This window comes from Alosa pseudoharengus, unplaced genomic scaffold, assembly GCF_046254945.1.
Source record: "Alosa pseudoharengus isolate Yale_2024_CS ecotype anadromous, Long Island Sound unplaced genomic scaffold, YU_APseudo_1.1 YU_APseudo_1.1_scf_14, whole genome shotgun sequence".
Taxonomy (NCBI): domain Eukaryota; kingdom Metazoa; phylum Chordata; class Actinopteri; order Clupeiformes; family Clupeidae; genus Alosa; species Alosa pseudoharengus.
Window position 1 is genome coordinate 33,365,016 of NW_027468609.1, and position 24,386 is coordinate 33,389,401.

Below are 24,386 nucleotides of genomic sequence, written 5' to 3' on the forward strand. Positions count from 1 at the left end.
TAGCATATTTGTGCTGGTTTGCATGTGATTGGTGATGTGTGGTGGCATTAGGGGAGACAGCATTTGAACTCATTGCAGTCTGTTCTAAATGTTTTAAATGACAATTCATTACAAATCCAAATGTCAGCTGAGTGCTGACTGCAAAGGGGGAAAACAATCAATTTCACTTGATTACAGTAAGTGAGTCCTCACCCAACAGGGTTCCTCTGCTGTTAAATGTAAAATCAAACCAGAAAAACCTGAGGCTGAAAATGAGACTCACTGAGTCTATGTTTTATCTTTATCAACCAAAGCTGAAAGCAGCTTTGTGTGAGCTACACAACATACAGTGCGGTTCTGTTCAACTTACTGTAATATAATGACTCCACTCCTTCAAATCTCACACAATTTGTTTAGCTTTTATGCTACAGTAGTGTACACAATGGTGTGTATCTGTCAATCACAAGAACAACTCCTAAGTAAACAAAACAACAACAAAACATCAACAACAACAACAACAACAATGGCCTTGATTGTGTGAGCAAGGGCTAAAAACCTCACTGACATTCTGTCAATCAATAAGCAATCTCAGAACGTTCTCGTACTGAAAGACAGCCACACACACACACACACATACACACTGTTTGCGATTTCCCATCTCACTATGATAGTGAGACATCACACCTAGAGACCTTGCATACTTTCATTGACATTCAGAAACACTTTGTTCTACATGAGAAGAGCAACTAACTACGAGTTCATTCCAGTGGATTGACCCCACCTCGTCTGACTAGGCTCAAACTGCCTTCTGCAAAAAAACGCGATTCTAAAAAACAGTATCCACATAGTGGGTGAATAATCAATCAGGTGCGCTTGCAATGACTGAAGCAGGGACTGAGCCTGTGGTTCTCAGTGCATAAGGTAAGGTAAGGTGCTCTGTGTGAATGAGTGTCATGGTGATGGTGCAAATGAGTAAGTCAAACAGTGCAACAGTGCAAGAATAAAGTCTATATATCTATATATAAATAACTATATAAGATACTAGATAGAACTAGATAAGATAAAATCCTTTCATTGAGCTTAGCTTTTTACGCAGTTTCCTTGCCCCGCCCGCTCTCTCTCGTAAAGAGCCCGCTGCCCCTCCTCTGCATGTGCATTTAACAAAATATTCACGATTGTTGAAGGATTGTTGTTGCCACATAGAAGCATTGCATAGAACACGGTGGGCTAAATTGCTATTAAATCAGCTTAACATCAATAAACATATATTGCAATGTTAAGAAATTCATGTTTTTTCATTCAGATATGTAAATCAACATGTATAAGTTGCTATTAGTCAATTAATGGGGAGATAATCGATAATCGAATTGAATCAAAATCGAATCGGACTGAAAAAATGAATCGTTACATTAATCGATGCATCGAAAAAATAATCGCTAGATTAATCGTTTAAAAATTAATCGTTTATCCCAGCCCTAGTGTGTGTGTGTGATTGTGTGTGTGTGTGCGTGCGTGCGTGCGTGCGTGCGTGCGTGCGTACGTGCGTGCGTGCGTGCGTGCAGGCGTGCGTGCGTGCGTGTGTGTGTCTGTTAATGTATGTGTGTGTAGTATTTTTGAGCTACTTTTCCACAGTCTCAAGGATATTGTGTGTATCAATGTATTCATGTACTGTGTATGTGTGTGTGTGCGTGAGTGTGTGTGTGTGTGTGTGTGTGTGTGTATGAAAGAGAGAGAGAGAGAGAGAGAGAGAGAGAGAGAGAGAGAGAGAGAGAGAGAGAGAGAGTATGTATGTATGTATGTCCAAGTAAAGAGTTTCTTTGAGGTGATGTGCCTGTGTGTGTCCTTGTCTCGGATGTGTGTGTAGTATAAATGTGTGTGTGTGTGCGGTGGCCTATTTTCAGCATCAGTGCAGAAGTAAACATTGTATGCATACGCAGAGGAAGGGTTCAGGAGGTTCTGTAATGAGCATGTTGATTAAATAAATCCTCAGCTCAAATCATCTGCATGAGGAGACTCAAGTGGGGCAGGCCAGATAAAGCCTCTCACACACGCACGCGCACGCACACACACACACACACACACACACACGCACACACACACACACACACACACACACACACACACACACAACCTTCGTGGGCTCCCAAACAGCATCATTACCATCACCCAACCCAACCAGTCTGCTGGACCAGCTTGTGCAATGAAGGGGACCGACTGGGGTGAGTCATCAAGCTCACAGCTCAGCCTCCGACATGAGAATTTGAAATCACACCTCCCTGGGGTCGGAAAATCAATGGCACCAAGAAAATGCACCACTAATATTCCAGTCAGGAAAACAAGACACTGCCTTGTGATGATGCCAATAAATAAAGTGCACTTTTCAAAATATGGGAAAAATACCAACAGATTTAATTGATTTTGTTTTTCTGATGAGCTGCCATTAAATGTCAGGGGCTCAAAAGCAGGTCAAACAATTATTTAGCTTTAAAAAAATGCCACCACAAGTAGGTTAAAGGATGTGATGTTTTCTGTCTGTGACAGAGAAAAACTCCATCTTTATCCATCTTGGATCATTCTGTAAAGGGTTAACAACTTCACTCATTTTCAATTTGGCCACAGATTATCTGTCACAGCCCCTTGAGGCTGGGCTCAGTCTTAGAAAACAGTAAAGTAGAGCAGGGATTTTTTTTCTAGGATAAATAAAAAAATCAATCTCCTGGCAAAAGTAGGTTCCACTTCAAAATCTCCTTTTAACGTAAAAAATGACCGTTTTAGCAGACCAGAAAGTGAAAGCCAAGGCTCACCTCCAGGCAACTGGTTGGAAAAGGTTCAAGAATGTCTCAAATTAATTTGTCAATTTTCAAAACAAAAGTATAAAACAAAAACAACAACAAAAAATGGAAAGTAAGGAAAATCGGACTCTTTAATCATACTATGCAATACCTCCATGTCCAAATAAGGTCACTTTCCAGCTCATTGCTTCTGGACAAACTTTGGCACACAAACTCATTAAGTCACAGCCTGCTATTATTCACACCACACTGATCTATGAAGGGGTTATTTTTAGTCCTACCTAACACCTATTGTTTACAGGCAAATCCAAATCGCAGATACAGCACCCAAGCAAGACCGCAGCCAAGGCCCAAACACTGCTCATGAGATAAATTATATGTACACAATTCTTTAAAAAAAGATCAGAAAATGCCATGTGTTTGCAAAATAAAACTATTAATGCATCAAAACCCCAACATTCACAAGCGACAAGCACTTTGATTCAAAATCTTCCATTAAAACGGTTAAGTGCCTCCCCCTCCCTAGTGAAGCCTCCAGACTTTGAAAAAAAAACAGTTGGACTGTGTGTTTTTCCACGATAGAGCTTCCAGTGTAATAAGTTCATATTTTTGCCCAAAGGACTGAAGCAGTTATTAGGTACTGTATTTGTTTTTGCCTGCTCCATTAGCCTGATGCAATATTTATGTGGCGGAAAATTCAGACAAATAATGCAATGCTACAAGATAAACACTGCCAAATAATTTCTCCATTATTCCACAGAGTGACTTAGAAACATTTCTGTAATCTGTGGGCCGACTGGAGCTTCCAGATACTCTGAGCCATAAAGAGACACGGTACCGATACCTAGGGTTGCAAAATTCCGGGAATTTTCAAAGTTGGAAACTTTCCATGGGAATTAACGGGAATATATGGGAATTAACAGAAATAAACGGGAATTAATGGGAATAAACTGGGAATTTTTAATATGGCAAGTTAGTCTATAACAGGAAACTTAAATGTAATGGACAAAACCCCATCTTGCAGTTTAATATTAGTTAAAACAACCTGATTTAATGCAATTTCAGTCGAATTTCTACCCTGCACATATGTCAATCACATGCACACATCAATCGGCATAGGCTGCTAGACATAAAGGAAACCTATGGTGAAAAAATGTTCCAACCAATCGGATTTTGTTGTTGAGTGGTGTGGTGTGGTGTGGTGTGGTGTGGTGTATCTTGGGCAGTTCAGTGTTGCTAGTTTAGCACGCTAGTAAACCATAGGCAGAGAATGGGATTCCCGCTAGCATGCTAGCTAGCTTTGTATGCTAAGCTAAGCGAAAATACGAACATACAAATCATATTGCTTATTACGAAACAAAATGTTTGTATAACAGTTTGTATGAATTACCCAAAATTCCCAGTTAATTCCCGTAAATTCCCATAATTTCCTTTAATTCCATGAAAGTTTCCAATTTGGAATATTTTCAAAATTCCCCAGCTTAACTTCCCATGGTAAGTTTCCGGAAGGTTTCCGGAAATTTACCGGAAATTTTCCGCCCCTTTGCAACCCTAGCGATACCACAAAATTTGTTTAGCTGGTGATGAGCTTTCCAAATGCATAAGGCCTCTCTGAATCTTCCTCTGTTTCATGCGGCTGATAGGCTCATCATGAAGATGCAATATGTACGTTAAATGCCCATACAGAAATCCAAGTCATGTTTTTTTATTATTGTCCTGAGAACAAAATCCCCTTCCAGGAACAAGGGTTGTTAGTCTATCCTGTTTTCGGCGAACGCTGTTTAATCCCAAATCCAATTCCCTAATTTTTTTGAGTGCAGTGTTTTTTATATGCATCACGGGACTTGCGTGGGACGGGTGCAGGTCTACATTTCTGTACTGTCACACCAATCACAACGCTTTAGTCTGGCAGCAAATCCCTACGAGGTCTGTTACACCTCCCTCCCCCTCTCCCCCCTCAACAGATGCCAATGAGTGCAGCACCATGACTGTCTGACCACAACTGCCCGACCACTGCAAACAGAGTGAGCTGCATCCTATCCATAATTACAGATTCAGTGTATCAACACCTTATGTTCCCAACTTGATTTCAAACACATGTACATATATACATACATTACATATATTAGAAATACTGATAAACATGAACAAACATATCATAAACATGCAGAAATGCATCCTGATCTTATGCATAGTTTAGGTCAGATTCAGTGGTCATTACCTGAGAATGAAGCGCTCTACAGGTGAGGCACTGGGCAGGAAGACGTAGAAGGTGGCCGTGTCCGTGGTCTTGACGGGCTTGGACGAGGTCTGGATGACCACCGTGGCTCCCAGCCTCACCCTCATAAAGGTGGGGTTCCCCGGGGGCGAGCGCAGGAGCTTGAGGCTGCCGATCCTCTTCATCCGCGTCCCGCTCACGCCGTACCTGAGCACCGTGGCCAGGCCCGTGGGCTGCCCACGGCGCGTCTGACCATCCTGGGGCGAGCACTGGCTGGTGGGGCTGGGCCGGGTCTGGTAGTAGAGCTCCACCGTGTTCGCCTGACCCTCGCCCCGGTTCTCCCGGCTGGACCTGCCGCTGCCCAGGCCGAACCAGGTCGGCTCGGGCTTGAGGCGGGCCAGGCAGGAGCCTCCCTCGGCGGGCAGGGAGCAGGCTCCCCGCACCTCCCTCGTCTCCCAGAAGGCGTAGGTCATCACGCAAATGAACCCACTCTTCCCTACGCGGGGACCCGACTCGCCTGCGCTATCGTTCTGGGGGTCGTTCCGATCGCTCCGGGCGGAGTGGAACAGCACCCTCATGATAGGTGCAGAGGAGCGGACTTGTCTGGCCATGATAAAGGCCCGAATCCTGGGTCCCGTTTGAAGGAGCTCCTGGGGGATAGCCCTCTCCACAGACATTTGCCCATAGCTGGCGTTGATGGACGGTGGTGGCTGCTGCTGACTGCTGCTGATGTTACTGAGCATGAAGACCTGCCGCTGGGCCAACAGGCTGGCGTTGCCTATCAAGTCACGTCCGGCATCTCTCAGGAAGAGCGGCTCGGCGTTGAGGATCTGGTACTTGACCGACGGGTAGACAGGGAGCAGGAGAAAGCTCCTCGGGTCATCTGACAGCTCCTCCACTTTCATGCCTGTGGAGAAGAAAGACCAAAAACTGACACTGGTGTTTGACATACAGAAGCAATTCAGCATCGCACATGACCTGAATGCTTTCGCAACATTCTGAGTTTCTATGAAGAGTAACATAGGACAAGAGACATAAACAGAAGTGACAAACAGATCATTTATCAAAGGGTTTCATTTATGCTTTGTATTCTGTCTTTTGTCACTAATATTATCACTAATATCCTTATGGTGAAATTACACAGAACACAGTTCTATTCCCTAATGGAAAGAACACGCTACCAACTGACAGACTCTTTGAGATATCATCATAAAAAATAAAATCATTTGAGTTTCCACTCTCGCAAGAGAAAACATAATTTCCAGGCGTTCATATGTGAATGGTTTAACTAGGTTTAAAACGATTTTTAAAAACATAACAAAAAATATAGCTGCAAGCAGCAATGAGGGGGCCAAGCAGGATTGGCCGGAGTAGCCACGGTGACAAGATAGAACTCAGCAGACACCCGGGATCAACAGGGCTGAAACAGGGCTGAGTATTGCCACCGCCTCCGCCAGCCAGCCCCCCCACCTAATCATCCCAGCCCGTCCCACCCCATCCTGCCCTGCCCTGCCCTTGCACGCACGCATTAGAATTAACTGGATGGAACATGTTGTCATCAGTTTCACATCAAAAAATAAAAGATTGATAAAACACATCAACAACTACACATCAAAATGCAATATTGCTAATTGCAGCACCCCCTACTGGTCAAAGGTCACCACATTTTTTGAGTCCTCCTAATGGGGTCCTGAATATATGTAGTAAGTTTGGTTTTGATACATGAAAGCGTTGCTGAGATATGAGCTCACTTCCTGTTTGGCGGCTTCGCCGCAAATTTCGATTGGCTGTTACAGGCGAACGCTTCTGCAAATTATTCCAGAAAAAAATACACTGATAAGGCATGGTCTGAAGATGGTCTCTGCCAATTTTGGTGAGGATCAGCTGAAATTTGTGACTTGCGAATACTTATTCATGTTTTTGATTAAATCCAATATGGCGGCCAAATCAATTATGTTGATGTCACAAGTTGTCTTCTGTTGACCTAAGGACCTTCCACAGTATTGTCAGACACCACTAGTGCATTTTAATTCTAAGCACAACAGCAGCTACAGGCCAATAGGCATATTTCTTAATTACAGCGCCCCCTAGAGGTCAAAGGTCACCAAAGCTAACCTCTGATACGTTTTAAGTGATTTTGATGAAATCCAAAATGGCGGAAAATCCATCATGGTGCATTGAACTCGGCTTGGTCCAAGGATTTCAATGATACCTCATTTATGACAATCGGGTCAACAGGTCAGAAGTTACGTGCGTGAACGCAAGTCCAACTTTGGCCTGTTGGTGTCGCTAGAGCACGGGAGGTGCCGACATGAAACTTGGTGACATGAATCATTGGACTGTTTCCAATCAGTGTGCCAAATTTCACAACTTTTCACCGGACGGTTCTATGGGCTGCCATTGACTTCAATGGCGGAAGCGTAATAATAAGAAAACGTAGAAACACAATGGGTGCCTTCGCAGCTTCGCTGCTTGGCCCCCAAATACAATGTAACTAACAGTCTATTCACATTAAAAAAAGCATTTTTGAGGAAAAGAGTTCCCAAAAATGAGGATAATCAAAAGACTGCAATGGCTGACATGCAATGGTTCCAGACGCCAGAACCAATCACCAGTAGATTGCAGCTCATTTGCTTTGAACACTGAGCTCTGAAGGCAATTCCTCTGCTGTGAGCCATCTGCCACCAGCTAAAGCAAGAAGCCTCTGTCCTGTTAGTTAATATTTTAGCATGCAGCCAAGCAAACAACAATGCAAAGGGATGATGGGGGGAGGAAATGATGTGAGAGGGAAAAGAAATTACAGGAAATGATAAACACATTGCTGTCAGGTGTTCCGGCGTGTCTGGACAAGCAACTTGTCAAATACGGGCCGTCTGGAGGAGACACACTTAACCTTTCCCTTATGACAGGCCAGCTGACACCCTCTGCCTTCACCTCCCTGATTGCTAAAGTGCAACATTGGAAATTGAAGGCCGGGTCGAAAAGCATCGCATGTCTTTGAAGTAGTTTGTCAAGGAGTGTTCCGTGTGACAGTTCAATAATCAGTTCTAAGGAAGAGATATCTATATACAACACCCCTCTGTCTCGCACTCTCTCTCTGTCTGTCGCGACATCAGTAGGGACGCTGATTAAAACGAAATAGCATTGAAACAGGAGATTCTAAGGAGAAAGCAAACAGAGGTTGCTATTTTCAAATGATGTCAAAATATGTCTTAACATAAATTAACCAAGCAATGTGACAGCAAAGGGTCATCTATATTGTGAACAACAGACTGAACTAAAATACAATTCAAGCCTGTAATGTATTGTGGGGATTCTCTTAATTCATTGTTGAGATGCTATAAATATTTATATACATTTATACATTTATAACTAAAATGGGCATTAAAATAGAGTGCTTTGCATACTTACTGACTGTCTACTGTCTAATCCTGTAGGTCAAACAATGATGTATAGCGTTTGATGTCATAGAAAAGCCATTAATTATATGCCAAGAGGATACACAGACTTGTGAATGTATCTGCTAATGTATCTTCTACAGAGCATCTCCACCCACGTTTCAAAAAATTCTCCAGAGAGGAATTGTGTCAACAATGTATGTGTTCAGTTCATTGCGTTTTCTTTTTAAAGCGCAGCTCAGCTGTCTTTACGTACACTAAGGATGAGGCTCACATTCACCCAATTTGAAAACCCCTGATCTACACAAACATAGCCTGCATCTGTATTTGTAAAGTGTATCTGGGCACACGTCAAAGCATGTTCCGATTTGAATATGGATACCTTCAATTATAGTCTGCATGGTCATACTTAATGAGAGCGATGTCACCCTGGCGATTTTGTTTACATAACACACCCACTCAGTGGAGGGCATCTGGTGACTGCTTCAAAACCCCAAAGAGCGTCAGAGAGCGAGAGAAAGTGTGGCTGAATGTCAAGACAAACACTCTCACACTCCATTAAGCCGTAATTAAGATGCTTTCAACTTTGACCAGGACAGCAATCACTTGAGCATTTGGTCAGTCCTCATGTTTGTAGCCTCAGGGCCTATTCCTCAATTCAGACACCTCAACAATTGCTCTCCCTCCCAGTCCCCGAGTATCTGCTGGAGTAGCACACGACAGACAGGTTGGGGCCGCATTCATAAAGGCCTTGCCTGGAGAAACCGATTGATATCTTTCATAATGCATACCCCCATTTTGCAAACGACCTGCTCGACAGCCCACCTCACGTCCTCCTCTCAACAACAAAAAAAACGAGGTGAGAAGGCCACTCACTTCAGACGCAAGCCTTTATCAGCAGCAGAACAGAGAAGGCTTGTCTGTATTTCCTATTGCCTGGCCTATCTCTAAACAAACAGTATGTTTTTCTGCCCCTAGTCCCGAGCTCTCTTGCTAATCAGTTTGATGGCTGCTCTGACAGACGCTATATTGACTTATATTCCTGGGGAAAGAAGCAACGAAAAGAGAGATTTGTCTCCATTGGTGACTCCTCGCTCTGTAACTGACAGTGATGCTGAAATGTAGGTTAATGACCAGAAGCCCTAAGGGAAGCCAATGCCATAGCCCTACACATGGGTGTATGGATACAGGGCTGGTGCTCAGAGTAAAGTATGGCACACTGTGAGGGTCCTGACATCTAACTTTTCTTGAACATAATTTTTTGTATGCTATTTTTTTATGTTTAGCTGCTCTGCTATTGTCTGCTACCTTATTGTGGTTTAACCCTACCAATAATACATTTTCTTGATGTTTTGTTGTATTGAAAGGTTAATGCTAGTGCCTCCTACCAACTGTGTTCACTTGTATTCCCATGTAAGTTTTAAAAACATGTGAAATATGAATTAAAGTTACTTAATCATTTTTTACCTTTTTGTTTCCAAAATAATTTCCACAAACCCATACATATGTATTGGTAAACTTCATGATTGTTTATTTCATATTCAGTTTAAGCACAAGGCCTTAGCTATGCCCTTGTTTAGCAAACAACAACAACAGTTTAAGGAACCAGTAGGCTACACATGTACAAAATAGATCAACTAGCATTCTTCTTACCTTGCGTGCATGTTGGGAAAGCCAGCGCCGTGAGAGTCAGCAACAAACTCCAACAAGAAAACACGGCCATCATCCAGAAAGGAAATGCACTCACGAGACACCTGATGTACTGTTGAGCTTTTAGATCATTTTGAAGAGCGTTGGAGCGCGAAAGACATTCACCCAGGAGAGTAAACACGGAGCGTGAAACTTTCTACAAACAGCTGTGATGAGAGCACCGATGTTAATGACGGGCTTTATATTTTTAATGAACTTAGTGGTAGGTAAACAGCTACAGCACGGCATAAATTTCCGTAGCAAAAAAAAAAAAAAGGTTACGAAGAGAAGTTAATCTCTCCTCAGTTCCAAATGTGCAGTGTTTATTTCTTGTAAATTATAGCTACATATCCTATGGAAAGTTGGAAAGAAGTTCCAGATATCCACACGTGCGCTTCGATGGTGTTTGATCTTGTTCAAAAAAGGTTGTCTGGTTGTATGTTGCATAGAACTGGACAGTGGCAACACAGAACTATTGGTACGTGTGGACTTCAGAGGACAGTGACAGTGAACCAGCAACCTATCAAAGTCCGGGCGATTAGTGGAGCGTCTCATGCGTAATCGTCAAGAGCACAGCTGCCAGCAAATGGAATACACCAGAGGTCAGGGCTTTAGAGGTTAGATTCAGAATATTAAAACGCAAGCTCTTGGGGGAAATATTTCTCACGTCAGTTTGGTGCTTAGATACAGTGTTGAATGGTTGTATGGAAGTTTTCCAATATTCATCCGCATTTTTTTAATTTAGTTTTGTTTATGATAGTCAGTGTTTAGGATATCCCTTAAATAAATATGAATTGAAAATAACATATGCTGAAACTGGTAACAATACACTTATTAACACGACAGAATTTCAGCTTCTGTGGACAGATGTGGTTCTCTGGTGATTCCCAAGACGTGCGTGACACGAGCAAATCTGCGTCAAAACATTTCACACCTCTGTGGCCTGAGAGCGCTCCCTGGTGGCGGAGAGAGAGAGAGAGGGAGAGACTGTAGCCTATTTTGATGTCATTGGAAAGCTAATATTTCAGACCTTGTAGGGCACCTGATTTTGCACACTTCCTATTACTGACCAGCGTGTTTATAGAGAAGGCCATTAACTTGCCTGTTGCACCGCTGCATCACTTTAGCACTCAGTCGTGAATTATGAGCCAGCAGTCTGAAGACTTGCAATTATTTCTGATGGCTATAATATAAACCCTGTGGTGCTGCACACCCGCCCTCGTTAAATAGGCTGAAAAAAACATGTCGCTAATCTTTTTCACTCACCATGGGCTCCTTGCGTCTCCTCTCTGCATGTCAAAGCACTGGTTAATGTCAGGTCATTTGATAAGTGCCACGCATCCCTCTGTGCAAGGACACCTGTGTCACTGGCAGCTAATGGGTGGCATAAATTAGGAAGCCCTGTTGCAAGTGGCATGGCCTGGAACCGGCTCTTTGAGTACACCGGCATTTTGAATGAGGAGGTGCTCACTGGTCTTGCACTTCAAAATACAGTCCTCAAAAATGCTACAATATGGTTATGAACTCCAAATCTATGCTCAAAGCAATGGTTTTCCCTATACACTGATTCAAAATATATACAGTAAGTAAACACAGTGACAGTCCATCGTGATTCATTTTGTTTAGAATTATTATTTGTTGTGAATTAAAATGAAATATGTAAAAGTGTGCTTAAGACTGTTGAAGAGGCAGAAAGAGAACACTGGTACAAAATGAAGGGTGACTGTCTGGCATTTGACACAAGCACAACTCTCATGCCACAATTTAAAAACCTCTGCTCTGGCATGGCAGTGACCATGTCTGGGAAAAAATCCAAATCATGGCTGTACGTCAGTGAGGCTCTACCAAGGCCCATCAGCAATCAGTCAACCTACACGGAGGGCTTGGCAGCAGCAATGAACTGTAAACATATGAGAAAACATGGTGGTTCTGATGTCTCATTTCAAAATGACAAGAGATTCAGTATGTATAAGTTGACCCAGGCTTTTATGACAACTCTGTCATGTCAGCTTACATTCTCCTTACCTCCAATTGCCAGCGAAATCAGGACAAGGGTCATCTGGTATTGTAGCCATGTAGGACAGTAATCTCATTTATGGACTAAAAAATATTGTGATCTGCTCACACATACTAATCTCTACCCTTAATAATGGCCATTGGATGACCACACCTTCTCATCTCGTGTCCACAACAACTGTCCTGTCTATCTGAAGGACATGCATTCATATTTTCTGAACTGGATTTGTCTTGTTTTAACTCAATCCTAGTGGTCTTGAAAAGGGTCTGCTACTGTTCATTCTTACTGTGTTTGATGGCCACACAAGCACAGTCTCTCTAACTGACCACATTGACGAGGCTTCATACCCTCAAAGACTCATGCAAGCCCCTGCTCAATTTTCGGTGACTTCTTTCACATAGTTCAAATTAACTCTAAATCTTTTCTTTTTGAAAAATACTTTTTCGGGCTTTTATGCCTAATAGACCTCACCTACAAATTAATAGAAGTTCACCTAAAAGGGACCAAAGCTGCCATCTTTGACCATATAAGAAGATCCAGGTGTTAATTGAAGCCAACTACTAATGGCAAGTTGCATTGCAAGTACGGAAGGTCTCAGTATCCACTAGAAGGCAGAGGACAAAAGTGTGTAGAGCAAAACGTCTGCATTTCCGATTTCCTCATCCCCGCGAGAGTTTAACAGGTGCAATAATTCAAAATCCCCATCTTATTTTCCCATAGGAAAAATTGCAAGATGGTAGCTTTTTTGTAGGCAAACTTCAGAGGTCTATTTGACAGGACAGTGGAGAGAGTGACAGGAAGTGAGTGGGAGAGAGAGATGGGGTGGGATTTAGAACATGACTCGCAGTCAAACCCGGATCCCCATGGGCACGAGGACCCGAGCATGGTACAGGTGCTGTAACTAATTACGCCACAGCGCCCCCAATCTCTAAATCTTTTCTGCACGTTTTGTCAGTAAACATTGATGTTGCACAAAAGTCCACCATCCTCTTTTTCTCCTCAACCTGTCATTTGTGGGCTATATTTAATAAATAAATGCTAAATACTTGCAAAGGATAGGCCTACAGGCTAAGTTGATGATGTCTTTTGATGATGTCTGTTGATGTGATTTGAAATCTGTTGCTGTATGTCTGGGTGGGGTCATCCCTATGTTCCCCAGGTCATATGTTCCCCGGGTCCTATGTTCCCCACTCGGGGTTAGGGTTAGGATTAGGGTTAGGGTTATGGTTAGGGTTTTAAAAAAGGGTCCTATGTTCCCCGGTCCCATACAAAGCGGGGAACATAGGACCCGGGGAACATAGTACCCGGGGAACATAGGTACGCTCCCGTCTGGGTGTCTTTTATGCTAGGCTACAAGCCACAGCTCCCCTACAGTTACTGAACAGTTAACAACATAACAAATCTGGTGTTTGTCCCAGTGCCCAGTCAACCTGCTTGGCTTTTGTGCAATAATGTCTGTCTGTCTTTTTACAACACAGCCAATAATCTTTCCCATTTTTACAAGGCTTTGAACCAGTTCATGGAACGAAAACGAAAACCAGAAACGTTTGCCATTTTGCTAGGAACTAAAACGAAACCAGAAACTATTTTTTCGTTTTTTTATGTTCCGGAACAGAAACTATTTTTCAAAATAGTGGTAACCGGTTAATACCGGTTCTTTTTTTGTTCAAGGTTTGTGTCTTCAATGAAATGGTGAGGGTCACCTCCTGTCATTTAATGAATGCATGGAGAGTGCAGACAGACAAAGCTTGCCACTAGCAGGCAATCAAAAGGCCTATTAAGTCTCCAAATCTCAATGATATCATTTCATCTGTTTTCTCTTTTTACTAGGCCGTGACGAATATTGTTGGAAAAAAACTAGCATTAACGTTAAGGCTACAGCTTTAATTTATTTAAGAAAACGTAATAGTCCTCATTTTGGCATTTAGACAATTGGAAGGCATCCAAGTATCCAATATTGCAGCACCCACCAAAAATATACTGTCAAAATACAATACAAATACATATTATGACAGCAATTTTTGTTTGACCAGGAAATTATTTAGGCTAAAGGCTATAGGAAGATACTAGTGCAGCTTGTATAAAGCAGAGGCCTAGTGTTTGCTGTAGGATAGAGTCTAAAAGACAATATTGTGACTATTACTGTAATAGCCAGTTTGAAAGCATATATATATTTTTGTCCGACAGCTGACATTGAAAGTTATTAACCTGTTCAGGAACAATATTTTTTTGTTCTAACCGGTTCGGGAACATAAATTTTAGGGTGGGAACCAAAACTGGGAACATTAAAATACTGTTTCTGTTCAGAACAAACCAATTGGCAAAAAATTCTGGTTCAAAGCCCTGCTTTTTTATTATAAGTTAGTCTCTCACTTATTTTTGAAATCTTGCCAGTCCTTACTGATAAAAGTGACTCATTGAACTTGATGTTGATGCCTATCACTCCAGAGAGAGAGAGAGAGAAAAAAAAAGACAGAGAGGTAGAAGAAGAAGAAGAGAGACAGGAGCATAGTACCTGTAGGTTTAGATCTAAGATGAAACCACCCTTTCACATGGTCCACTAGTTAAAGTAAATGATGTAATTACCTCTGCAAATGATCATTGTTAGGATGGACGGCAGTGGAGGCAGCAAGGATGGTAGCAGACCAGGAGTAGGAGGGCCCAAAATGGGAGATTTATTATTCCCAAAATTCCAGAGGTGCAAAAAGTATTTACAGTGACTAAATAATAACAAAAATAAAGAAAAACTTTTCAAAAACAAGAATATTGTAATGATCTGAGCCTAGCTGTCATCACTGTACTCCCATAATGCTGTGCGTGTGTGTGTGTGTAATGTTGATGTTGGTTTAGTATGAGTAATGGCGTTTACCTTATCATGTATGTGTTAGCTGGTATAGTCTTTCTTTATGTTGTACCTCATGTGTTTACCCCGTGTATTGTATGTGACTACCCTGTTTGTGTATTGTGCTTGTTTAATTGACCTCCCTTGTGTTGCCTGTTTTATGACGTTCGTGTTTTTGGTGCGTAACCAATAAAGACCATTTTGAGACAATCTTACAGTTTGTTACATTGGTGTCAGAAGTGGGATGACGACCCCTACTGGATGGGAGGAGAAAGTTGCAACCGATTACCTGGCGATGATGAGTTTCCTGCCAAGACGGCTCTTCGACAGCATGCTCGCCCATGGCCACCTGCTGAGCCCAGCAGACGGAGCCAGCCTGCAGCGTGACCGTGATGAAGAGACCCGCCCCCGGCCACAGGAGGAAACGAACCGGGCTGATGGCAGCATCCCGCCACTTGAACCCGCTCCACACGGGATCGATGGAAACCGGCCAGTCCTCGGTGCGACGGCGGCGGTAGAAGGGCGCCCCAGCGTAAAGTTGCCCCACTACAATGGCGAAAGGCCGCTGGCGACATACCTGGTACAGGTCCGGCTGGCAGCCGAGCTGAATGGCTGGTCGGCGGAGAGAACGGGCGTACAGGTGGCGTTGGCCCTGGAGGGGGAAGCGCTACAAGTATTAGAAGACCTGCCGGCGGAGCAAGTAAGCTGGACCGCAATCGAAGCAGCTCTGCAGCGACGATTCGGCCAGAGAATCTTCATCAGCGATGCCAGAGAACAACTCGCTTCCAGACGGCGACACAAGGACGAGAGACTGGGCAAGTTCGCGGCTGACCTGCAGCTGTATGCCCGGCGGGGCTACCCAACGTACAGCCAGGGTCTACATGAAGAGATGGCACTGGAAGCGTTCGTTCGAGGCATCCACCCAGAGCGGCTAAAAGAACACCTTCGCCTGAGCGCCCCCAGCTCGCTGTCCGTGGCGCTCGCGGAAGCCGAATGGGTGGAAAACATCTTCCGCACAACAGAGTCGCGGCATTGCGTACGCCAGACATCGATGGAGGTGACGCGGCAGACCACGGCACAGCCACCACAACGGCGCCCACGCGAGTGGAAGAGGCCGGCCAGCGGAGACGGATGCCACCGGTGTGGCGAGCCGGGACACATCGCGTGGTACTGCCCAGCCCCGGCACCCCTCACGCTCGCACCCCAGTTACTAGAAGAAGGTGGCACGGCGGGAGGGGCTATGGATTGCATACGGCTGGGCCGGCTCGGCCAAACCAGAGGACTGTATGTGGACTGCACGCTAGATGGGACTCGGTGTCGCGCCTTGATCGATACTGGCTCCACCATCTCGCTTGTGCGCCCCGGTCTCTTACCCGGCACGCTGGTAGCCAGACCCAGAGGCTGGGAAAAGACAAAAACGAGCATCACAACAGTTACCGGAAAGCGAGCGGAACTGTATGGACAAAAAGTGGTGTGCGTGTGCATCAACGGTGAGACGGCGAGCCGCCGGCTTTGGTTGGCTAGCATTCAGGATGATTGCATTCTCGGCCTGGACGTGCTAGAGAAATGGGGGGCTGTGGTGGACATTTCCCGGTTCACACTACACTTAGGGACGAGCAGCGTAGTGTTGCACACGGCGGGGAAAACAGAGCATGAAGTGCGGAGAGCTGGCGCGACGAAGAACTCTCCAACTCGCTCCACACAAGCCCGCAGGAAGCAAACTCGCAAAGAGTGCTCGCCATCCAAGACTCCGCCCCTCCCCACACAAGCCCGCGAAACTCAAGCCCGTGGAAACAACAGGTCTCATCCAGGTCCGCTTGCTGAGTCTCCGCCCCTCCCCACACAAGCCCGCGAAACTCAAGCCCGCGAAAACAACAGGTCTCGTCCAGGTCCGCTTGCTGAGTTCGCCACTGCTCAGCTCACGCCCACTAGAGAGGAGCCAGGAGCGCGGGTTGAGCAATCACCACTCTCCACTCAGAGAGCGCGGCCCTCTGTAGAGACAAGGCAAGCCGTAAATGAACTCTGCACTCGTAGCTGTGAGGGGCTGAGTGAAGCACAGGGTAGCCAGGTGCGGAGACTACTAGCAGCGTACACCGACATCTTCGCTGCAAGAGATGAGGACTGCACCCGAACGAGCCTGGTCCAACACGATATCGACACCGGAAATGCTCGGCCCATCCGACTTCAGCCTCATCGCTTACCGTTCGCCAAACGACAAGCAGCTGAAGAAAAGATCAAGGAAATGGCCGCGGCAGGAGTGATAGAGCCAAGCAGTAGTCCCTGGGCTGCGCCGGCTGTACTCGTCCGGAAGAAGGACGGCTCGTGGCGGTTCTGTGTTGACTACAGGCGCCTCAACCAGGTAACCCGGAAAGACTCCTACCCGCTCCCCCGCATTGACGATGCGCTGGACAGCATTGCCGGCTCCTGCTGGTTTAGCTCGCTGGACTTACGCAGTGGCTACTGGCAGATTGAACTAGCCCCGGAAGCTCGGCCGAAGACAGCGTTTACCATCGGGCAAGGGCTGTGGCAGTTCCGGGTACTTCCGTTCGGCCTATGCAACGGGCCAGCGAACTTTGAGCGGCTGATGGAGCGTGTCCTGGCGGGCATTCCACGTACATGCTGCGTGGTTTACCTGGACGACATCCTGTGTCATGCAACAGACTTCACCGGTGCCATAGGACATCTGGAAAAGGTGTTCGGTGCTGGGCTCAAACTGCACCCGAAAAAGTGCCACCTGTTCCGGAGGCAAACCGGATTCCTGGGCCATGTCGTGGGGGCCACCGGAGTGGCCACCGACCCAGCTAAGGTGGAGACGGTGAGACGTTGGCCTGTTCCGCGCGATGGTGCTGAGCTGCGGAGCTTCCTGGGCCTGGCGTCATATTACCGGCGTTTCATCCGGGACTTTGCTACAGTCGCCAGTCCGCTGCATCGTTTGACGCACAAAGGCCAGCTCTTCGAGTGGACGCGAGAGTGCGACGCGGCATTCCGGCGGCTGCGGAGGGCGCTATGTGAGGCCCCAGTGCTCGCTTTCCCTGACCCTCAACTGCCGTTCATCCTGGACACCGACGCCAGCGACGTGGGCGTCGGCGCCGTCCTCTCTCAAGCAGGCGAGCAGGGCGAGCAGGTGGTCGCATACTTCAGCCGAGCGGAGAAGAACTACTGCGTGACCCGCAGAGAACTGTTGGCTGTGGTGGTGGCAGTGCGCCATTTCCGAACCTACCTCTACGGCAAACGGTTCCTGCTGAGAACGGACCATGCATCGCTCACCTGGCTGCTGAACTTCAAAGAACCAGAGGGCCAGCTGGCTCGCTGGCTGGAGGCGCTCCAGGACTACGACATGGAGATTCGACACCGGGCGGGTCGCCTTCACGGCAACGCGGACGCCCTGTCCAGGCGTCCGTGTGCAGCAGACCAGTGCCAGCACTGCCACCGGATGGAGGAGAGGAGCCTGGCCGCGGCTCAACCAGAGCCCGCTCGTCGGCTACAGGCTGCATTACCGCTGGCAGAGAGAGAGAGAGTCGCTGTTTTCAACGCTCACCAGCGTCGCGCCAACGAGAGGGTCAACGCTCGCCAACAGCACGCCAGCGAGAGACTCAACGCTCGCCAGCGCCGCGCCATCAAGAGAGCCACCGCTCGCCAGCTTCACGCCAGCGAGAGAGACAACGCACCGCAGCCCAACGCCACAACACAGCACTGCAGAGCGGCAGCTGAGGCCATGGATGCGCAGTCGCCGGTGGACGTGATGTCGAGGGAGGAGATCCGGAAGGCGCAATCGGAGGACACCACGCTTGGCCGAGTGTGGTCATGGATCGAAGCCGGTCAGCGACCGCCATGGACTGACGTATCAGCACTCGATCCAGAGACCAAATCGATTTATTCACAGTGGCCGGGAATAGTAGCACGTCAAGGACTGTTGTATAGACACTGGCGAGCCCCCGATCGACAATCTGACATTTTCCAGTTGCTGGTTCCTGCTGGATTACGAGCCCGTGTACTGGAACAGGTACATGGGGCTGTGGGGGCGGCTCATTTCGGCATCGCAAAAACTCTTCGTCGGCTGAGAAGCCACTTCTATTGGCCGGGATGCAGGCTGGACGTTGAACTGCATGTTCACTGCTGTGACGCCTGCACAGCGAAGAAGGGCCCCACGCGACGCTCGCACGCTCCGCTGCAGCAATACGCAGTCGGGGCTCCCATGGAGCGGGTAGCCGTCGATATCATGGGCCCACTGCCAGTCACAGAGCGGGGAAATCGCTACGTGCTCGTAGCTATGGACTATTTCACTAAGTGGCCGGAGGCGTATGCAGTGCCAGATCAGAGCGCCCACACGACAGCGGACAGACTGGTCACTGAGATGTTCTGCCGGTTCGGGGCACCGGAAGAGCTCCACAGCGACCAAGGGAGGAATTTCGAGGTGGAGGTGTTTGCTGAGGTTTGCCAGCGCATGGGCATCCGGAAAACGAGAACGACACCTCTGCATCCACAAAGCGACGGGCTGGTCAAACGGTTTAACCGGACGCTAGCAGTGCAGCTGGCCATATTGGCCGACCGCCGACAAAAGGACTGGGACTTACACTTGCCCTTAGTGCTCTGGGCATATCGCACAGCGGTGCAAGAGTCAACGAAATGCACACCGGCAGCTCTGATGTTCGGGCGAGAGCTACGCACGCCGGTGGACTTGGTGTTCGGTTCGCCTCCGGAAGCGGAGATTGGAGGTAAGCCAGGGCTGGAATACTACAAGCAGCTACGCGAGAGACTGAAGGGAGTACACGAGTTGGCCCGGCAGGCTATGAGTGAAGCTGGAATACGTCAAAAGCGAGATTACGATACGCGCTGTCGCGGCCAGGAGTTCCAGACCGGCGATAAAGTGTGGGTGTACTGCCCGGAGAGAAAGAAAGGCATTTCCCCGAAACTCACTAGCCAGTGGGTCGGGCCGTGCGATGTCTTAGAGAAGCTGTCTGATGTGGTCTATCGTGTAAGACTGATTAAGGGTCGGAGAGTTGTGGCTCTCCACCGTGATCGACTGGCCCCGTATCGACCCCTGGCCTCAGCTGAGGGTCGTGGAGACTTTGACACTGACTCTGTGGAACTTGGTGACAATGGAGCTGTGGCTCTAACACCGATCACCGTGCAGCCTTCACCGGAAGTCACCGCCGCGACAGCGGGGCGCCCACAACGCCAGCGTCGCGTCCCTGCCAGGCTCATGGACTTACGTAGGGTAAGACTTGAGTCAAGGGGACATGGACTAAGTCTCGGGGGGGCTGTGTAATGATCTGAGCCTAGCTGTCATCACTGTACTCCCATAATGCTGGGCGTGTGTGTGTGTGTAATGTTGATGTTGGTTTAGTATGAGTAATGGCGTTTACCTTATCATGTATGTGTTAGCTGGTATAGTCTTTCTTTATGTTGTACCTCATGTGTTTACCCCGTGTATTGTATGTGACTACCCTGTTTGTGTATTGTGCTTGTTTAATTGACCTCCCTTGTGTTGCCTGTTTTATGACGTTAGTGTTTTTGGTGCGTAACCAATAAAGACCATTTTGAGACAATCTTACAGTTTGTTACAATATATATGTCCAGGTAAATTGGCAATACCAAAATTCACTGGCCCAATACACAGCACAGAGAATGTTCTCTCTCTCATAGCCCAGAACATACTCAACACAAGTTCCATTCTGCCCCTATAAATAGGCCAAAACCTCACCCCTAGGCTATACCAACACATAATTCAATCAATTAACAATATTTCACATGAGAAATGACAAAAATATACAAAATATATTGCAACACATTCCCCGTGACAAATTCATACTATCATAAGCTTTAAATGCATACAGAAAATGTACTACTTAATAGCATTCCTGTAGCACATTATTTCCCCCCTGTGGCTCTCCTATGCAATGTTAGCCAACCGTACCCCACTACCTGAAATAGGGGAGCAGTTGCACCACTTCCTGTTTGCCAGTGGGACAGCGTGAACCCCTTCTACAGGTTGGCTACCTTTCTATCAAATTTACTGTCCACCATATACATTCCACCAATACAATAAACAGATACTTTTAGATGTAGCATGTTATGCGTGTCGTGATGTTAATTACACGTTACGTTGCCGGTAGGCCTTTCCCGACTAACATTAACAAACATCTTAGCGAACGAACGAACAAACGACAAACAGCACAACTACGCACATAACAAACAGAACAAACAACATATCAACTCAGACAGCTTATTCCATATCATGTTGTAATTATGCCGGCATATGTGTGGAACAATGATGAATGAAAGTTGTGAATGTTGCGGGTTACGTTTGTCAGTTTATTGATGTGCATGCGTAACGTTCGTGATATCAAAGGTGTCCACCGGCACGGACTCGCGCCGTGACATTTCCCCCCCCTTCTCCAGGTGCCCCTTGAGGCGTCCTAGAAAGGAAGTCCGCAGTGCAGTTCTGTGCTCCTGATCGATACAGAACTTCAAAGTCAAAAGGTTGGATGGCTAAAAACCACCTAGTAATCTGTGCATTGGTATCCCTCATGCGCCCCAGAGAGAGGGCGCGATGGTCTGTCTCTAAGACAAACCTCCGTCCAAGCAGGTAATAGCGGAATGAATCCAACGCCCACTTTATGGCCAGGCACTCTTTCTCGACTGTAGAGTACCTGGTCTCTCTTGGCAAGAGCTTCCGGCTGATGTAGGCAACTGGCTTTAGAGGTCCTGGCTCCCCCTGCAAAAGCACAGCACCCAAACCATGCTCTGAAGCATCTGTCTGCACTGTGAACAGATCAGAAAAGTCAGGGCTCTGTAGCACAGGCTCCCTACACAGAGAGTCTTTCAAATCTTGAAAATGAGATACATTTCTCCAGTCAACCCAGACAAACTCTTGCCCCCTTCTACCTTCCTGAAACAGTCAGCTAGGGAAGGGCCCTCTCTCTGTAATGTGGCTATGTTAAATGGGAGAATTACATCAGTGTGTGCTAGCTCTGGTAGTTCTGCCTCTGGTGTTGCCTGCACATCTGTGTGTTCTGCTAATTCCATGATCTCTTCTCTACGTCTTAGACGCCTCTCTTCTTTTGTGGGCTTAGGCTCAACCTCTATGTCCTTCACATTCAAGAAAGGCAGTGAGTCTAATTCTGACTGAGAAGTATGCTTGGCCTGTGAGTGCTCCTGTGCCCTGGCTCTAGTCACCACCCCACACCATGTACCATGAGTGTTGTACTAGACCCGGCAAAATAGGCATGTCAGTCCCTAGCAGGATAGGATAAGGCAACTCCTTAGCAACACCCACCCTCATGAGAAAAGCCTGGTTAGCTACTTCAATATAAACCTCTGCTGTGGGAAGATCTGACCGATCCCAATGAACACAGAAAACTGCTACTGTCTCCTGCTTAGTCCATGCATCTGCAGGGATGAATGTGGCCTGGACTAATGTCTGAGAACAGCTTGTATCCACCAACGCTGACAGGGGCCTCCCATTTAACAGAACAGTAACAACTGGCTCATCCTGCCCTATATTAACAGACTTAGTTTTGGGGGTAAAACAGAGACTAGTGGACTTGGGCCTCTTTAGTGGACAGAATGGAGAGGTGTGCCCTGGCTCACCACAGTTAAAGCAAATAACCTCAGCTTTATCTCTAGTAGGGGGTCTAGAGGAAGTGGGCTTAAAAGTAAGGGGTCTAAGGACTTTGGACTGGCTATGTGTGTGAGTGCTAGAACCACCACCCTTTGGCCACACATCAGACTTACTTCTACCTGCTGGCAGGGTCCCTGCGTAGTAGTAGGCCCCTCCTCTCTGATGTGCTGCGGTGAAGCTCTCCACCAGCTTTGCAGCTTCTGCAGCTGTAGCAGGGTCTCGTTCCTTAACCCATGTCCTTACTTCAGGGTACAGCACTCGCAAGTACTGCTCCAGCACCAGGGTCTCCATTATGGCCTCTTTCCTCCGCGATTCATATTTCACCCACTTGCAGAATAAGTCCTTCAGCCTTGTGTACAGCTCCTGTGGTGACTCGTCCAAAGGTGTCTCCAAAGCTCGAAATCTCTGCCGTTAAGTCTCTGCACTGATGTGGTATTTCCTCAGGACAGCCTCTTTGACCATATCATAGCTGTTTGGCTGGGGCTCATTGCCACAAATGCACTACGGGCCTTACCATTTAACAGCGGCACCAGCCGAACAGCCCATTCGTCTCTCGGCCACTCATATGCTACCGCCAGCCTTTCAAATGTTGTCAAATAATGTTCAATGTCATCAGTCTCTGTTAACTTAGCCATGGATGTCTCTAGGCCTACATTCCGCCTTGGCCTCATCGGTTCCGTTGGTTCATTTCTGGTGTGCTCCATGTCTATTTGCAGTTGATTGACCTGATGGGTGAGGACTTTAACATTCTGTTCTCGCCGCAGAGCTTCCCTCTCCTGCCGCTCATCTCTTTCCTTCTGGAAATTTATGAAGCTCTCAAACATCTTTGTCAATGTGAGAAGCACTGGATCACCATCGGTCACTCGTCCCACTGCTGGTGAAGTGGACCTGACTGGGGCTGTTGTCCCACCTTCCGCACCTTCAGATTGTTCTCCCTCCTGTGTCTGTTGCTGCGCTTTCTTCGGAGCCATTGCTGCAGGATCGTCTCGCTGTCAAGCCATCGCCTTGAACACTTCTGACACCACTTGTTAGGATGGACGGCAGTGGAGGCAGCAAGGATGGTAGCAGACCGTGCAAAAAGTATTTACAGTGACTAAATAATAACAAAAACAAGAATATGTGCAGGTAAATTGGCAATACCAAAATTCACTGGCCAACACACAGCACAGAGAATGTTCTCTCTCTCATAGCCCAGAACATACTCAACACAAGTTCCATTCTGTCCCTATAAATAGGCCAAAACCCCACCCCTAGGCTATACGTAAGGGATAACGGCCGCCGAGGTGTCCTGTTATACGGAATTAATGGACGAGGGCTAGGGGCAAAAACTCCCCGACGCGCAGCGGAGGGGAGTTGCCTCCGCCCAAGTCCATTAATTCCGTATAACTGGACACACCTCGAAGGCCGTTATCCCGCTTATCACCCGGTTGCCACTGTAAACACTGTAAACACGCGGTTCTGTTTAAAAAGAAGCTCACTAGTTCAGCTTGTTGTACAACTTTAGCATGGACAGTTAGCTTGTTTACAGTTGATTCCATTGTTGGGAAGCCTGCAACCAAAAGATTCTAGAGCGCTGCAACCGTCGTCAAAGAGTATAGAAGTAACATTATTTCCCCCCTGTGGCTCTCCTATGCAATGTTAGCCAACCGTACCCCACTACCTGAAATAGGGGAGCAGTTGCACCACTTCCTGTTTGCCAGTGGGACAGCGTGAACCCCTTCTACAGGTTGGCTACCTTTCTATCAAATGTACTGTCCACCACATACATTCCACCAATACAATAAACACATATTTTTAGATGCAGCATGTTATGCGTGTCGTGATGTT

The 24,386-nt window shown here is 46.8% G+C and overlaps 1 protein-coding gene across 1 annotated transcript in view; it reads right to left on the bottom strand.

Moving 5' to 3' along the window:
• Window positions 1-22,850, bottom strand: part of LOC143122658 (transmembrane protein 132D) — a 41,966-nt gene extending 19,116 nt beyond the window's left edge. The window contains exons 1-2 of the mRNA XM_076283439.1: window positions 22,673-22,850; window positions 4,993-5,896 (exon numbers count right to left, since the gene is read on the bottom strand). Coding sequence (XP_076139554.1) covers window positions 4,993-5,896; window positions 22,673-22,850 — 1,082 coding nt within the window. The remainder of the gene's footprint in view (window positions 1-4,992; window positions 5,897-22,672) is intronic.
• Between the last annotated feature and the right edge of the window lie 1,536 nt (window positions 22,851-24,386).